Source organism: Bubalus kerabau, chromosome 11 (genome assembly GCF_029407905.1).
Source record: "Bubalus kerabau isolate K-KA32 ecotype Philippines breed swamp buffalo chromosome 11, PCC_UOA_SB_1v2, whole genome shotgun sequence".
Taxonomy (NCBI): Eukaryota; Metazoa; Chordata; class Mammalia; order Artiodactyla; family Bovidae; genus Bubalus; species Bubalus kerabau.
Window position 1 is genome coordinate 16233682 of NC_073634.1, and position 18552 is coordinate 16252233.

The 18552-nt window shown below is 37.1% G+C and overlaps 1 protein-coding gene across 7 annotated transcripts in view; it reads right to left on the reverse strand.

Annotated features, from left to right (window-relative positions):
* Window positions 1-18552, reverse strand: part of ZNF638 (zinc finger protein 638) — a 95884-nt gene that overhangs the window by 51546 nt on the left and 25786 nt on the right. For 6 of the 7 annotated variants that reach the window (XM_055539701.1, XM_055539703.1, XM_055539702.1 and 3 more), the window contains exons 4-8: window positions 12694-12732; window positions 11676-11968; window positions 10298-10575; window positions 8900-9046; window positions 7860-7982 (exon numbers count right to left, since the gene is read on the reverse strand). In XM_055539701.1, coding sequence (XP_055395676.1) covers window positions 7860-7982; window positions 8900-9046; window positions 10298-10575; window positions 11676-11968; window positions 12694-12732 — 880 coding nt within the window. The remainder of the gene's footprint in view (window positions 1-7859; window positions 7983-8899; window positions 9047-10297; window positions 10576-11675; window positions 11969-12693; window positions 12733-18552) is intronic. The other variant, XM_055539705.1, reaches the window with a different exon arrangement.

The window sequence follows — 18552 nt, forward strand, 5'->3', positions numbered from 1 at the left end:
TTTGTAAGGTGAGTTCATATCCTTCTGCTCTGCCACCTTCAGTGTCTAGTTTTATTTATTTAACACTATAAAACTCCTAAAATAGAGCATAGCAAAAACATTCTGATACAAATGGTACCAACGTGTTTCTTAGCTTAGTCTCCCAAGGCAATAGATATAAAAAGAAAAACACACACACACACAAATTGGAGCTAATAAAACTTACAAGCTTTTGCATAGCAAAGAAAACTATAAGAAAAACCCAACAACAACAAAAAATGAAGACAAGATATGGAGTGGGAGAAAATTTCTATAAATGATAGGACCAACAAGTACTTATCTCCAAAATACACAAATAGTTTATATAATTCAAGAACAAAAAAACAAACAACCCATCAAAAAATGGGCAAAAGATCTTAATAGTTAATTCTCCACCTCAACAGATATTTTTCCAAAGATATACAGATAGTCAGTAAGCACATGAAAAGAAGCTCAACCTCACTATTACAGAAATGCATATCAAAACTACAATGAGGTACAATCTCACAGCAGCCAGAATGATCATCATTAAAAAGTCTATAAATAACAAATGCTGGAAAGGATGTGGAGAAGAGAAACCTCCTGCACTGCTGATGGGAATGTAAGCTGGTACAGCTACAATGCAAAACAAAAAGAAGGTTCCTCAGAAAACTAAGAATAGAATTACCATATAACCCAGCAATCTTGGGAATACATCCAGGCAAAACTGTAATTCAAAAAGACACATGAATGCCTATGTTCATAGCAGCACTATTCACAAGAACTAAAACACAAAAACAACCTAAATTCCCACCAACAGATAAATGGACAAAGATATGGTATAAATACAACGGAATACTACTCAGTCATAAAAATGAAATGCCAAGTGCAGCAACGTGGATGCAACTATAGACATTATCACACTAAGTGAAGTTAAGTCAGAAAGAGAAAAACAATTATCACATGATATCACATAGGTGGAATCTAAAATATGGCACAAATGAACCTATCTGTAAAATGGAAAGACTTTTAGACACAGAGAACAGAACTGGGGTTGACAAGGTAGAGGGGGGAGGGAGAGGGATGGCCTGGGAGTATGGGGTTGGTAGATGCAAATTATCACATTTAGAATGGATAAACAATAAGGTCCTAACGTACATCACAGAGAATACAATATCTTGTGATAAACCATAATGGAAAAGAATATAAGAGAATAAATGAGTCACTCTTCCAGCAACACAAGAGAACAACACAAGATCTTGACGACCCAGATAATCATGATGGTGTGATCACTCATCTAGAGTCAGACATTCTGGAATGTGAAGTCAAGTGGGCCTTAGAAAGCATCACTACGAACAAAGCTAGTGGAGGTGATGGAATTCCAGTTGAGCTATTTCAAATCCTGAAAGACGATGCTGTGAAAAGTGCTGCACTCAATATGCCAGCAAATTTGGAAAACTCAGCAGTGGCCGTGAGACTAGAAAAGGTCAGTTTTCATTCCAATCCCAAAGAAAGGCAATGCCAAAGAATGCTCAAACTACCGCACAATTGCACTCATCTCACACGCTAGTAAAGTAATGCTCAAAATTCTCCAAGCCAGGCTTCAGCAATATGTGAACCGTGAACTTCCAGATGTTCAAGCTGGTTTTAGAAAAGGCAGAGGAACCAGAGATCAAATTGCCAACATCCGCTGGATCATCAAAAAAGCAACAGAGTTCCAGAAAAACATTTACTTTGCTTTATTGACTATGCCAAAGCCTATGACTGTGTGGATCACAACAAACTGTGGACAATTCTTCAGAAGATGGAAATACCGGACCACCTGACCTGCCTCTTGAGAAACCTGTATGCAGGTCAGGAAGCAACAGTTAGAACTGGACATGGAACAACAGACTGGTTCCAAATAGGAAAAGGAGTACGTCAAGGCTGTATACTGTCACCCTGCTTATTTAACTTACATGCAGAGTACATCATGAGAAACGCTGGGCTGGAAGAAGCACAAGCTGGAATCAAGATTGCCGGGAGAAATATCAATAACCTCAGATATGCAGATGACACCACCCTTATGGCAGAAAGTGAAGAGGAACTAAAAAGCCTCTTGATGAAAGTGAAAGAGGAGAGTGAAAAAGTTGGCTTAAAGCTCAACGTTCAGAAAACGAAGATCATGGCATCTGGTCCCACCACTTCATGGCAAATAGATGAGGAAACAATGGAAACAGTGACAGACTTTATTTTGGGGGGCTCCAAAATCACTGCAGGTGGTGACTGCAGCCATGAAATTAAAAGATGCTTGTTCCTTGGAAGAACAGTTATGACCAACCTAGACAGCATATTAAAAAGCAGCGACATTACTTTGCCAACAAAGGTCCGTCTAGTCAAAGCTATGGTTTTTCCAGTGGTCATGTATGGATGTGAAAGTTGGACTATAAAGCTAAGCAGTGAAGAATTGATGCTTTTGAACTGCGGTATTAGAGAAGACTCTTGAGAGTCCCTTGAACTGCAAGGAGATCCAACCAGTCCATCCTAAAGGAAATCAGTCCTGATTATTCATTGGAAGGACTGATGCTGAAACTGAAACTCCAATACTTTGGCCACCTGATGCAAAGAGCTGACTCATTTGAAAAGACCCTGATGCTCGGAAAGATTAAAGGCAGGAGGAGAAGGGGATGACAGAGGATGAGATGGCTGGATGGCATCACGGACTCAATGGACGTAGTTTGAGTAAACTCTGGAAGTTGGTGATGGACAGAGAGGCCTGGCGTGCTGCCATCCATGGTGTCGGACAAGACTGAGAGACTGAACTGAGTCACTTTGTGTACAGCAGAGACTGGTGTAACACTGTAAATACATTATGCTTCAATTAAAAAAAACTGAAAAAGATAAATTAAAGTCAATACTGTAGTTGGTGGAGCAGAGGGTATGAACTCACCTCCTTAGGAAAACACTGAACTCACAGCTAACTGCTGAAGAACCAGTGACCAAAAAAAAAAACTGGAACCTACCAGAGAAAAACTGCCGTACGTCCAAAGACAGAGAAGCCACAATGAGATGGCAGGAGGGGTGCAATCATGTTAAAATCAAATCCCATACTCACCAGGTGGGCAACTCACAAAACGGGAAAACAATTAAACCACAGAAGTTATCCCACAAGATTGGAAGTTCTGAGCCCCATGTCAGGCTACCAAGTCTGGAGTCTGGTAACAGGAGAAGCAGTCCCTAGAGAATTGGGTTTTGAAGGCCAGCAGGATTTGACTGTAGGAATTCCACAAGGCTGGAGGAAGCAGAAACTCCACTCTTGGAAAGGAGCAGACAAGTCTTGTGTGCACCAGGACTCAGGGGAAAAAAGCAGGACCCCGTAGAGACTTGGTCAGACCCACCTGCCTACTAAAGGAAGATCTTGCAAAGGCAGGGATGGCTGTAGCTCACTGCAGAAACAAAGATTCTGGCAGCAGCAATTCTATAAAGTACTCATTGGTATGAGTCCTTCTAGAGGCCCGCATTAGTCCCACCAAACAGCCTATAAACTTCAGTGGTGGGTCACCTCAAAGCCAAACAGCCAACAGGACAGGAACACACCCCACCCATGAGCAGACTTAAGTCTCCCTGAGCATGGCCCTGCCCAAGAGAGGGACAAAACACAGCTCAGTGTACAGCAGGGGAGGAACCAGCCCCTCTCATCAGAAAGCCTGCACAAGTCGCTTAAGACGGCCTCATACACCAGAGAGCAACAGAAGAAGCAAGAACTACAATCTTGTAGCCTACGAAATGGAAACCAGTCACAGAAAGTTAGACAAAATGAGAGAAGAGTCATATGTCATAGAAGGAAACATGAAACCCCAGAAGAATAATTAAGTGAAGTAGAGATGGCCAACCTACTACCGGAAAAAGAATTCACAATAATGACAGTGAAGATGAAGATGAAACATGATATCAGAAAAAGAATGGAGGCACAGATCAGGAAGATGCAAGAAGATACAGAAGAACTAAAGAACAGACAGAGATAAAAAAAAATACAATAATTGCAGAGAAACATACACTGGAAGGAATCAATAGTGGAGTAAGAGAGGCAGATAATGGATAAGTGACCTGGAAGGCAAAATGGTCGCAATCACTGCCATGGAAAAGAATAAAAAAGAATGAAAAGAAATGAAGACAGTCTAAGAGAACTCTGGGACAACGTTAAACACACCAACATTCACATTATAGGGGTACCAAATGGAGAAGGGAGAAAGGACCTGAGAAAATACTAGTGTAATAGCTGAAAAATTCCCTAACATGGGAAAGGAAAAAGTCATCCATCCAAGTCCACATAGAGTCCCAGGAAGCAGAGTTCCAAGCAGGATAAACCCAAGGAGGAACATGGTGAGACACACAGTAATCAAACTGAGAAAAACTAAAGACAAAGAAAAAAAATATTCAAAGAAGCAAGGGAAAAGCAAATTACAAATAAGGGAACACCCATAAGATTATCAGCTGATTTCTCAGCATAAACTCTGCGGGCCACAAGGGAATGGCACAATTATATTTAGAGTGATGAAAGGGAGGCACCTACAACTAAGAATACTCTACCCAGCAAAGCTCTCCTTCAGATTCGATGGAGAAATCAGAAGCTTTATAGACAAGCAAAAGCTAAGACGTTCATTTCTCATGCTAGCAAGGTTATGCTCAAAATTCGAGGTAGGCTTTATCAGTACCTAAACTGCAAACTTCCAGACGTACAAGCTGGGATTAGAAAAGGCAGAGGTTCGATGCACGATACTGGATGCTTGGGGCTGGTGCACTGGGACGACCCAGAGGGATGGTATGGGGAGGGAGGAGGGAGGAGGGTTTAGGATGGGGAACACATGTATACCTGTGGCGGATTCATTTTGATATTTGGCAAAACTAATACAATTATGTAAAGTTTAAAAGTAAAATAAAATTAAAAAAAAAAAAAAAAAGGCAGAGGATCCAGAGATCAAATCGTCAACACTCACTGGATCATGGAAAAAACAGGGAGTTCCAGAAAAACTTCTAATTCTGCTTCACTGACTATACTAAAGCCTTTGACTAAGTGGATCACAACCAACTGTGGAAAATTCTTAATGAGATGGGAGTACCAGACCACCTCATCTGTCTCCTGAGAAACCTGTATGCAGGTCAAGAAGCAACAGTTAGAACTAGACATGGAACAACAGTTTAGTTCCAAGTTGGGAAAGGAGTATGACAAGGCTGTATATTGCCATTCTGCTTACTTAACTTATATGTAGAGTACATGATGTGAAATGCTGGGCTGGATGAATTACAAGCTAGAACCAAGACTGCTGGCAGAAATATCAACAAACTCAGAAATATAGATGATACACCACTCTTAATGGCAGAAAGTAAAGTGGAACTAAAGAGCCTCTTGATGAGGGTGAAAGAGGGGAGTGAAAAAGCTGGCTTGAAACTCAACATTCAAAAAACTAAGATCAAGCATTTGGTCCCATCACTTCATGGCAAATAGATGGGGAAACAATGGAAATAGTGATAGATCTTATTTTCTTGGGCTGCAAAATCACTGCAGTGACTGTAGCCATGAAATTAAAAGACTCTTGCTCCTTGAGAGGAAAGCTATGACAAACCTAGGCAGTGTATTAAAAAGCAGACATCACTTTGCCAACAAAGGTATGTATTGTCAAAGCTAGGGTTTTTCCAGTAGTCGTATATGGATGTGAAAGCTGAATCATAAAGAAAGCTGAGCACTGAAGAATTGATGCTTTTGAATCGTGCTGGAGAAGATTCTTGAGAGTCCCTTGGACAGCAAGATCAAATCAGTCAATTCTAAAGGAAATCAATCCTGAATATTCAATGGAAGGATAGGTACTAAGCTGAAGTTCCAATACTTTCGTCACCTAATGCAAAGAGCCAACTCAACTGGAAAAGACCCTGATGCTGGGAAATACTGAAGGGGAAAGGAAAAGAGGGCAGCAGAGGATGAGATGATTAGATATCATCACCAACTCAATGGACATGAATTTGAGCAAACTCCAGGAGACAGTGAAAGACAGGGAAGCCTGGCATGCTTCTGAACTTAGCAACTGAACAACAACAACAACAACAAAAGCTAAGATAATTTAGCACCAGCAGACCAGCTTGCAACAAACACTAAAGCAACTTCGCTAAACAGGAAAGAGACCAGCAACTTAAAATACCTTATACATACACAGAAAACCTTGTGGGAATAGCAAATCCAGAAACTACAATAGATAAACACATTTAAAAAAAGCAACTCAAACACAACATTAAAGATGATCATCAAAACTAGATACCATTTTTTACATACTGGATTTTAAAACTGCAAATAATAAAATGTCATTTTTAATGGAGAGACACCTGTACTCACATAAATTATCAGACTGTGAATTGTTACAGCTATTTAACAGGTGATCCAACATTTCTTATTACAGTATATCCTAGTACCCAGCAGGTCCACTATAGCCATCACCTCAAAATGTGTAATAAAGGCCTATGAAAGCCATATACAAGAAAGTTACCTGAAGTCCTGTTTATAGTAATGAAAAACTAAAAATAACCTAAAAAGCAATCCACAAGGGAACTGATAAAATAATCATGGTATCTTCATACCAAGTAATGCCACACAGAACTTTGAAAGACTGAGGAAAATGTGTAAGTCTTAACATGGTTTGATCTCCAAATAAGTGACTGAAACATGCAAGGGGCTTGCAGGATGTAGTCAAGGTTGTGGTTTGGACCTAGCCAGAGATTTCATAAATGTTTGCTAATTCTGTTACATATTTTCCCCTACTCTATTGCTTACCATTTAATTGTTTACAGTGTGGCAAGCAATTTGCCATTTGGCAAGCAATCCAGTAGGGGAAAATACCAATGTAACAGAATTAGCAAACATCTATGAAACCCATGGGGACTGCAGCCATGAAATTAAAAGACGCTTACTCCTTGGAAGGAAAGTTATGACCAACCTAGATAGCATATTCAGAAGCAGAGACATGACTTTGCCAACAAAGGTTCGTCTAGTCAAGGCTATGGTTTTTCCTGTGGTCATGTATGGATGTGAGAGTTGGACTGTGAAGAAGACTGAGCACCGAAGAATTGATGATTTTGAACTGTGGTGTTGGAGAAGACTCTTGAGAGTCCCTTGGACTGCAAGGAGATCCAACCAGTCCATCCTAAAGGAGATCAGTCCTGGGATTTCTTTGGAAGGAATGATACTAAAGCTGAAACTCCAGTACTTTGGCCACCTCATGCGAAGAGTTGACTCATTGGAAAAGACTCTGATGCTGGGAGGGATTGGGGGCAGGAGGAGAAGGGGACAACAGAGGATGAGATGGCTGGATGGCATCACTGACTCGATGGACGTGAGTCTGAGTGAACTCTGGGAGTTGGTAATGGACAGGGAGGCCTGACGTGCTGCCAATTCAAGGGGTCGCAAAGACACGACTGAGCAACTGAACTGAACTGAACTGATGAAACCCATATGGGACTTCCCAGGTGCTGCTAGTGGTAAAGAATCCACCTGCCGATGCAGGAGACATGAGACGTGGGTTCGATCCTGGGTGGGCAAGATCCCCTAGAGGAGGGCATGGTTACCCACTCCAGTATTCTTGTCTGGAGAGTTCCATGGACAGAGGAGCCCACTGGGCTATAGTCCATGGGGTCATAAAGAGTCAGACACGAATAAGCAACTAACACACACACATACACAGACACACGCATACACGAAGTTCAGTTCAGTGTATGTGAATTTATACACAGTCTATGGAGTTAACATTTTAAGTTTTATGCACTTCTCTGTATATAACATACTTCAAAAAAATTAAACTAAACAACAATGAACTGCGTAAGAACTAAATTCAGTTTACCTGTGACTTTTTCTTTCCTGGAACACATACTTTCACACTTTTCCCTTTTATCAGAAGAGGTGTTGTTTCAATGTACTCCATGACTGCAGTAATTGCTTCTTTAAATTCCATTTCCAAGTAAGCCTAAAATGAAACATATTATACTTTAAGTCAAAAATCTACCTTAAAATTCTCTGACTTAATACTTCCTTGTGGAATATAAAACTGAAATTACCTCAAGTCCTGTTGATTTTACCTCCTTTCACTTTTTCACTTTTACCTCTTGGCTAAAGTATAATCTGATCTTTAGGATGTTTTCACACACAAAATGGACATTTAACCTAATGGAATTTCTATACCATTACCAAGATAAGGAGGAAGCAGTCCATGGCAAGATCATAAGAGAGTAAGAAACAGGAAGGCAGGGCTCACTGAACAATAGGAAAGAAGGCAGGATCTAGTCTAGCTGCTGTTAAATTTGAACTTTTTAAGGTTTCTTGCAACAAAGAAAATTATACCAACTATGTTCCCTTGTTTTACCTCCTAATTTCATGTTCTGTTTACTCCAGGGTTTGTAGAGTTTATAGAACTTTACTATGTAAGTTACAGAAATACAATTCAAATGTAAAAAATACTGTACAAACAAAATCTTTTTTTTTAACATCACCTCACTGAAGTGCTAAAGCAATGAATGGCAAACTATGGCCTGTCATCTGTTTTTTTGTAAATAAGTTTTTTTGAACACAGCCATGAGTATTCATTTATATATCATCTATGACTGTGAAGTACTACAACAGAGTTGTATAGCAGAGCAAAATAGTTGAAATCCTATGACATGCAACACCTAAAATATTATCTGGCCCTTCAAAGAAAAGTGTGCTCGTCTAAAACAACAGTGTGCTGTTGTAAAGGATATAAAGCAGTATCTAGGAACCCTGTTCATTCAATTCCAAACATTTACATAACTCAAGTAACAGTTGTATATGGAGTAAAAGCTGAAAGATCTGACAAGTCTGTATAAAACAAAATTATGACTTTTTAGAATAGACTAAATAACTCACTTCCTTTCTGTATGGAACAATCAGGACATCATTAACCTTTCCAAATGGTTGAAATATTTTTCTAATTTCTTCTTCAGTACAGCCATCTTCTGGTAATTCAGATATCAGAAGAACAGGACCATAATGTGAAGACTGATCCTTCCGAAGCTATTTTTGAGATGAATGAAAATTAAACCAAATTAAGTGACAAAGTATAGTTACAATAATTCCCAATATAATTTTTCTACCATTTATCCTAGTACATTAAGCAATCTTTTTTTATTAAAATATTGTATTTTCTGCTCATAAATATAAATAATTCTTATACTTTCTGCTTATAAAAATATTTCAGAACATTTAAAAACTTTCTGAAATACTAAGAAAAGCAGGAAGAAATGTTTTATATTTTATCACTCAAACCCAACAGCAGGCAGTTTATAGGCAACCAATCACAGATGCTCTCTTCTGTACAGAGAAGCATTTCGTAACAAACAAGACCTATGAAGTAGTTCAAAACTAGTAAAGAGTACTTTTCTATACAAAATTGGATGGCACATCATCAGTAAAGCTGAAGTTACAGCTTTATTTAGTCTGTTGTAATAATTTAAAAAATATCTAGATAGGCATAGTATTTTAATAGATTCATATATACAATTTGAATATACTTTATTATTTACCACCTATGTTAAAAATTGACTCAAAAAAACTTTTAAAGTTCCACTACTGCCATCTAGAAATCTAGAAACAAAATGAATGTTACAGAACCAGTTAGCCTTTTCAAAATTAATTCCCTATACTCAATATTTCTTCAAAATTCTGTAATATCAGGTTGATTACTATAAGTTAATCTTGTTAAATATAAGCTCTATGGGGGCAAGGAACTGTAATTACTTAAACTTAAGACAATGCTAAGAGAAATATATACCTAAATACTTGAAGATCTGTTAATATTATAAAATACACCTATTAGTACCCAGAAAACAGACTAGTATTCTACACTGGGCAACAAAGTAGCTTCTGAACTATACTATAAAAAAACATAAAACAGATTAAAAATGATTCTCAGCAGATAGTCACTCATAGATTACTAACAAAGATTACAAAAACTCATTAATACTACTGATTACGTCCATTTCCCCAATCAGAGAGCAAAACTTGTAACATGGATCAGTGTGGTCAGCCAAAAACACCAAACCATCAAAATGTTCTCACTTTTGATATTTGTAATCTATAAGACTTTAATTATTGGACCTTTCCTGTATTCAAAACAGAAATCAATAAAAAATATTTCATATCAAAATAAATAACAATTTCCTCAGAAATATGAAAATTAAAAATTCTGAACAACTTTGTTTTCTCTTTGTCATATTAACAAGTGTACGTACACACTTCTACTTCCACTAACAAAGAAGTACTGACCTTACGTTGCAGAGAAACAGTTTTATCAGCCATCTGTTTACTTTCTGATGGGGTATCATCTTCAAGATTCTTTGATTTGTAACGAGTACAATGTCCTCCTATATTTGAATCACTCTTTGCAGAACTTGTAGATTTAACTGATGTCTTTGCTCCACTGCCAGTTTTAAGTTTTTGTGCTGGTGAGTGTCCTTTATCAACTGCTTCAGGATGCTTCTGTTTACTGAATTCTGACTCATGCCCAGATCGTTGTATTACATCTTCTAATGCTTTTTTTCTATCTATTAAAAGTACACAAATACTATTTCAATTGAAAAGAACTTTATAAAAAAATAATATAACCTCTCAACTGCCCAAATATTTAACACACTGAGTCACTGTTAGGCCAAACAGGTGGCAAATACATACAAAAAAATTATTAATCTTTAAATTCTTTACTCAAAAGGTATTCACATGAAGATCCTTTATTCAGTGAGCTTCTCTTATACCAGAGATCCTCAAACTTTTGATTTCAGTATCCCTTTACATTATTAAAAACTGAGGACTCCAAAGAGCATTTGTATTCAATTTATCAATATTTACCACAGAAGAAACTAATATAGAATTTTTAAAATATTATTTAATAATAAAACTCCTATGTTAACATAAACAATATATTTTTATAAAAAACTTTACTTCAAAACAAAAATTATTTAGATGAGTATTATTTTCCTGAACACTTAAATGTTGGGCTTAAAAGAAGACATCTGAATTCTCTAATCAGAGAATTCTGCATCCAATGTGCTGGATACACTATTTTGGCTACCATATTTTATTTCAGAGATAAGTAGTTGAAAAAGGAAAAAAATCTCAGACCTCTGAAAAGAGTTCAGAAAAAAAATTATGTAAAAAATACTTCTGGAAAGGTCACTAAACCAACATTAAGACACACGTTGAAAATTTGAACAATTTTAAAATGTTTTAAATTAATTCATGGAAGACAAGTCTATAATCAATTACTAAGGCAAACTAAAATATCTGTATATTCCCGGTTTTTTTAAGTTTGATGTTGGGTGTGTAGATACACTCTCCCACATTTCTTGTGATACATAATAAAGGGAAGAAGAACGAAAGAGGTGGTAATGTGAGTCAAATTTCACACAGAAATTCTAAAATTTAATAAATTACAACATTTAATTTCTTAAAAACCTTAGAAGTTTCAAAAAGAGCTGAGCCAAATATCTCAAAATGTCAACATTTAAAAAAAATCTTGAGAAGAGTAAGTAAGTCACATTTCAAGCTTAATGCAAATACGGAAATAAAAAGAAAATCAAATGAACAAAAAAAAAACTAGAATGGTTTAGTCAAAATAAGTACTTATTATTCACAAACATAAGTGTACCTGATGATCTCTCTGATCTCCTTGATGTCCTTTCAGGGCTAACTGATCGAAAGCATTTTGGACTACCTCTAAATGGATTTCTCATTCGATACGGTGAACGGGATCTGGATCTGTATCTGGGAATAAAACGATGGCAAATTCTTGGACTTCGGCTTCTTGGTCTATACATACAACGTACGGGGCTTCGAGATCGACGAAATCTGTGACTTGAGCTTGATCTCCTAGAATGCCTCGGACTGGGGGAATGAGATCGTCTTCTTGGAGTTTCATTTTCTTTTCTATTGCCTTCATTTCTACAAAGTGCAAGAAAAAAACCACAAGATTCATCAATTTTCTATAAATTTAAATTTATATCAATGACAGATTTACCTTCTTAAAATCAAGCTATTAATATTAACAATGCCAAACTCTAATACCATGTATTTATGTAAAGCAAAAACCTGCTTGTTATGATGCTGTTAGGTTTTGTAAATGAATAAGGATCAAAGCAGATGATCACCTGACTGCTTACATTCCTGTTTTGTTTACTCACAAATAAATATCACCAATTTCTTGCATTTTTCCTATATCACTACTATATCCAATTATGTTTTGAAAGTATTAAGTTATATAAAGAATTTAGGAAATAACAAATGTTTCTCAACAATTTTCCCATGAAGATTACCCCTTCCACAAATATTTGACTCCTATACTTGTATTTATACACACTGAATAGGGAAACTCCATTCTCAGCCTTCAAGCCATTTATAATCTAAGATCCCACAAACATAAAATAAGAATAAAAGTATAAAGTATTTTCAGAAAAGACTAAAAAAGAAAAGTTCACAGATGGGAGCTATTACAGGTAAACTGGGGTAACTAAAGATTTCTAGAGATGGTTGCATTTCCCTACTGTTTAAAAATAAAAATGGTAAAAATGAGCTTCTATTCAAAACAGTGCCTTAAAAAAAAAAAAAAGTGTTTACTTTTAAAGGAAAATCAAATTTCAATAATACCACTATTAAAAAAAAATAACTACCTTCTTGATGGGAGGATCTCAGGATTCCAATCAGGATACCTATTTTGAGAATAAACAATATTAATGAACAGTTAAGATTATAAGGCTCAATCTTTCCCTGCAATATATAGAGAATACTGTTCAAAACAAATGTTAAGGGAATTCCCTCGCAGTCCAATGGTTAGGACTTCATGCTTTCACTGCTAAGGGCACAGGTTCAATCTCTAGCTGGGGAACTAAGTTCCCACAAGCCATGTGGTGCAGCAAAAAAAAAATAAAAAAATCTTAAAAAATTGGAAAAAAAAATTTTTTATTAAAAATTGTTTTTTTATTAAAAAAATTTAAAACATTTAAAAAAGTTAAGTGATTTATTAGTATATTAAAATACGAATGTTTTCTTCAAAGTAAAATATTTTGTGTCTAGTTCAATAAATAGTCAGTTTCAGGCAACTCAGAAAAAAGAAACACATTCCCCGTACTTTAAACACCTTGACATTTATTTAGGTAAAACAGGAAGTACACATAAAACGGTTAAGAGGTATAGAAGAGCTATAAAACACCAGCTTAGGTAAGCGTTAAAGACAGTTCACTCAACTTTGCAGAACTCTAGAGGACACCATTCTACAGAATGAGACATGAATGCTGCCCCTTATATTGTACCAAGTGTTCCTCAGAGAGGATCTCAGGGGACAATTCAAAGAAAAGGTTGCTTTTCAGGTAGCCCTTTAAAAAGGGTTATCAAGAGGGATGGATCAGGTTAGGTTTCATACTGTGGCAATACGTAAAAGGAGGATTACAGGCAAACGTGTTCTATATTCCAGGAACCAGTGTGGCCGCAGCATGGACATGACAAAAAGGAATTATGAGGCAGAAAACCTGGCAAGACAGCTCAGAGACAAACTCTGAAGGTCCTTGAAGTCATGTTAAGGAGGTTGAACCTAAGTAAAAGACAATGGAGAACAATAAACATTTCTGAAGTGAAGGGAACATAGGAGTTTGCAAAACAACTGGAAATAAATGTCTAGATTAGAGAAAAAGATGAGTGTTGAGATATTTAGAAATCAGACATCAACTACAGCACTAAGAGTTAATGAGATAGAGAATGGAGTTACTGGGAAAAAAGAGGGTTGAGGACAGAATCTTATGTACATTAACACTTAAGAGTAAAGCAATTGGTTCTTTCAAACCAATGAAAGAAATTAAGGGGTAAACACAGAAAGAAAAAGTAGGAGGAGAAGTAACACCACAGAAGTCCAAGAAAAAGACATCTTCACCTTCAACTATTCCAGAGAATCCGGACTCTACATGTTAATGGGAAATGATGATTAAATTATTAAATCGTGGATGTACAAAAATACAATTTCAGTAGCCAAGAGGAGAGCTACATAAGGAAATGCAGGCAGCAAGCCACCTGACAAGAAAATAAAGTGAGGTCAAAAACTAACTAAAGGTAAAGCAGTTTTTATTTGTTGACATTTGTCTCAGATATTGTTGGCAGGTTAACTCAAAAGCAGTTCTCACCATGTGCCAAATAGAGTCTATGTACCATAACCAGAGAGGCCTGGGAGCCACAACAAAGACCTAGCACAGTCAAAAATAAACAAAAACGCCAATTCTCAACTGCCTTTTCCCAGGTCTGCCTCCATAACAAAGGCTAAAAAAAGCTAAATCTGCTTTCCCAGTCTCTTTAGAAGAGAGCCAGTGATAGGTTCAAACCAATGACATATAGGTACAAAACCACCGGCAGACTTCTGAGAACATTTCTGCATCATCCTTCCTGCTTTGAGAGCAGACATGAAGGCTGGAGCATCTTATAACTATCAATGTGACAAACTGAGAAGACAAAAAACTTAACTTCAATCCAGTGTATCTATCACTCAGCATCAACAACTGTCAACCATGAACAATTTTTTACATCTACTACTACAATTTTTCTCTGGGATGGTTTTGGTTGCTGTCTCCTGTACAGTGTTACAAACCTCCATCCATAGATCTTCAGGCACTCTGTCTATCAGATCTAATCTCTTTAACCTACTTGTTACCTCCACTATGTGTGTACATATATGTATGTTATATATATATGTATGTATGTATAAGGGATTATGACTTTCACATCATCTTCTTTTAGGATTTTATATAGCTCAGCTGGAATTCCATCACCTCCACTAGCTTTACTGGTAGTAATGCTACCTACGGCCCACTTAACTTCACACTGCACAATGTCTGGGTATAGGTGAGGGACCACACCATCATGGGTTATTCAGGTCATCAAGATCTTTTTTGTATAGTTTTTCTGTGTATTCTTGCCATCTCGTCTTCATCTCTTCTGCTTCTGTTAGGTCCTTACCATTTCTGTCCTTTATCGTGCCCATCCTTCCACGAACATGAAATGTTCCCTTGATATCTCCAATTTTCTTGAAGAGATCTCTCGTCTTTCCCGTTCTAGTTATTTCCTCTATTTCTGTGCATTGTTCATTTAAGAAGGCCTTATCTTTCCTTGCTATTCTCTGGAACTCTGCATTCAGTTGGGTATATCTTTCCCTTTTTCCCTTGCCTTTCACTTTTCTTCTTTCCTCAGCTATTTGTAAAACTTCCTCAGACAACCACTATGCCTCCTTGCATTTCTTTTTCTTTGGGATGGTTTTGGTCACTGCCACTTGAATGGTGTTACAAACTTCTGTCCATAGTTCTTCAGGCACTCTACCAGAACTAATCCCTTGAATCTATTTGTCACCTCTACTATATAATCATGACATCTGATTTAGGTCATACCTGGATGGCCTAGTGGTTTTCCCTACTTTCTTCAATTTAAGTCTGAATTTTGCAATAAAGAGCTTATGACCTGAGCCACAGTCATCTCCAGGTCTTGTTTTTGCTGACTGTATAGAGCCTCTCCATCTTTGGGTGCAAAGAACATAATCAATCTGATTTTGGTCACCACCACCATCTGGTGGTGTCCACATGTAGAGTCCATCTCTTGGGTTGCTGGAAAGGGTATTTGCTATGATCAGTGCATTCTACTTGACAAAACTCTGTTAGCCTTTGCCCTACTTCATTTTGTACTCCAAGGCCAAACTTGCCTGTTATTTTGGTATCTCCTGACTTCGTATTTTTGCATTCCAATCCCCTATGATGAAAAGAACATCCTTTTTTTTGGGTATTAATTCTGGAAGATATCGTTAACTCTTCAAAGAACAGGTCAACTTCAGCTTCTTCGGCATCAGTGTTTGGGGCAAGACTTCGATTACCCTGATGTTGAATGATTTGCCTTGGAAACAAACTAAGATCATTCTGTTGTTTTTGAGATTACACCCAAGTACTGCATTTTGCTGGAGGAGGAAATAGCAACCCACTCTGGCAATGGCAACCCACTCCAGTACTCTTGCCTGGAAAATCCCATGGATGGAGGAGCCTGGTAGGCTTCAGTCCGTAGGGTCACGAAGAGTCCGACATGACTGAGCGACTTCACTTTTACTTTCCACTTTCATGCACTGGAGAAGGAAATGGCAACCCACTCCAGTGTTCTTGCCTGGAGAATCCCAGGGACGGGAGAGCCTGGTGGGCTGCCATCTATGGGGTCACAAGAGAGTCAGACACGACTGAAGTGACTTAGCAGTAGCAGTAGCCAGTACTCTTGCCAGGATAATCCCATGGACAAGGAGCCTGGCAGGCTACAGTTCATGGGGCCACAAAGAGTCAGACATGATTGAGTACAACAATCTGAAAGTCAGTTACTTAATACAAGTAAGCCTTAGCTTTCTCTTACATGCGATCCTGGAAATACAGCTTGTTGCCAACACAGAGAAATTATTAAATTTCCAGAGCTTTCCAATTCAAGAGGGGGTAATAATATTTCAGATGTGAAATGATGTTTTAGATCTAAGTTAACCACTAGACTACATGTTCTTATATCTGCTGCCTGTATGTTACCTAACCAGTTTTTTAAAATGTTTCAGAAACATAATACATGACAATATAATATAATGGCTAAGAACAAGGACCTAAGTAAACGACATCATCTATATCCCAATGTGATACGTAAGTATATATATTACCTATAAAGTTTTTGTGACAAAAATGTTCAACCTGAATTTAATGAAGAGGAAAAAACCAGAAAGGTGCAGAATGTGGAACAGTCTACAAGACAAGACATTTCAAAAGTCAACTGTTGTGAAAATAGCCTCAAAAAAAGTGTGGGGAGTGGGAGAGGCAAGGATAGTTATAAATGGCATTTTGGGAAAAATGGGAAAATTTGAATTTGGTCTGTGTATTAGAAGGTATTATGAAATCACTGTTAATCATGTGTTATACTGTAGTTATAACAGATAACCACTGTAGAAAAAATTTCCTTATTCTTATGGAGGGGAGCCTTGGAGAACGGCATGTATACATACATATGGCGGAGTTCTTTCCCTGTTCACCTGGAACTATCACAACATTGTTCATTAATCAGCTACACCTCAATATAAAATAAAAACTTTAAAAATTTTTTTCCTTTTTCTTAAGAGGTAGATGTTGAATTAAGGAGTGAAGTGTTACAATGACTGCAATGTATTTTCAACTAGTTTTTAAAAACTGTAACTAATATTAAAAATGTGCATATAAAGTATAATAAAATAGACACATCAAATGTTAACAATTGGTTAATAAAGAGGAAGACTATGTTTATTATCCCTTCAAATTTGTTGCACCTTAGAAACTTCAGAATCAAGTATTGAGGGGAAAAAAGTTTTAACAAAGAGCCATGAGTTAGATATTAGTTGTGCCAATTATTTGCTGTGTGACAGCTGGGAAGCTGCCTCTCACTGGTAAAATCACAAACAATCATTACATGTATCTCTCACATAATATTTCAGTTAATATTATGAAATATTATTATTTCACAGGGTTGAAATATGATCTCACAGAGTTGCTTTGAAGATTACAGACACTGTGTAAAGCACTTAGAAGAATGTCCAGCACACAAGCATATAGCTCTTTATTATGTTAATTATTATTTTTAATACTAAAGATAATGCACTATCTTTTCTCAAGTTAATCAATTTTACTTCTGTGTCATAACCCAGAAAGATTCAATAAGACGAAGAGAGAGAAGAGATAATAAACCTTTAAGAAAAGAAATGGAAACCTAAATATATATCAGTACGGGCTTCCTAGGTGGCTCAGTAGTTAAAAAAAAAAAAAAAAATCCACCTGCCAAAGCAGGAGTTGCAGGAGACACAGGTTGGATCCCTGGGTTGCAAAGATCCCCTGGAGGAGGAAATGGCAACCCACTCCAGTATTCTTGCCTGGAGAATCCCATGGTGAGAGAAGCCTGGCAGGCTACAGTTCCTGATGTCACAAAGAGTCAAACACAACTGAGCACTCACACGTACATCAGTAAAGAAATGACTCAATAGATTTAAGTACAGAAGCACAATGCAGCTTATAAAAAAAGAATGAAATAGCATATGTTTTGTCTTGCAAAGATCCAAAGCATCTAATCAAATCTAATGCATTTGTTAATTTTTAAGCAGTAGAGAGAAAGCCATGAAAAAATTATTCAAGAGTACCTGAAAAAGGTAAAAATGTAAAACAGAACAATAAAGTACCAGGCACGGAAACTACCTGCTTTAAAATTAGGGTCCTATGTACATGAAAAAAAGGCTTATCTACACAAAAAGCTTTCAGTAGGCATAAATGCCATTTGACGTAAAAAATTAATGGCAGTGCATGTAGCTAGACTCCTGTAACTAGCATTTAATGCCTACTGACAGCAACTAATTCCCTCACATCTAAATCCCCTAGCTTCATAAAAATGAGACATCCCACTGGGTTTCTGTGGGAAAATTTGTGACTTTAGGAGAGATTTTCCATTTACAGTGGCAGTATGGTCCAACT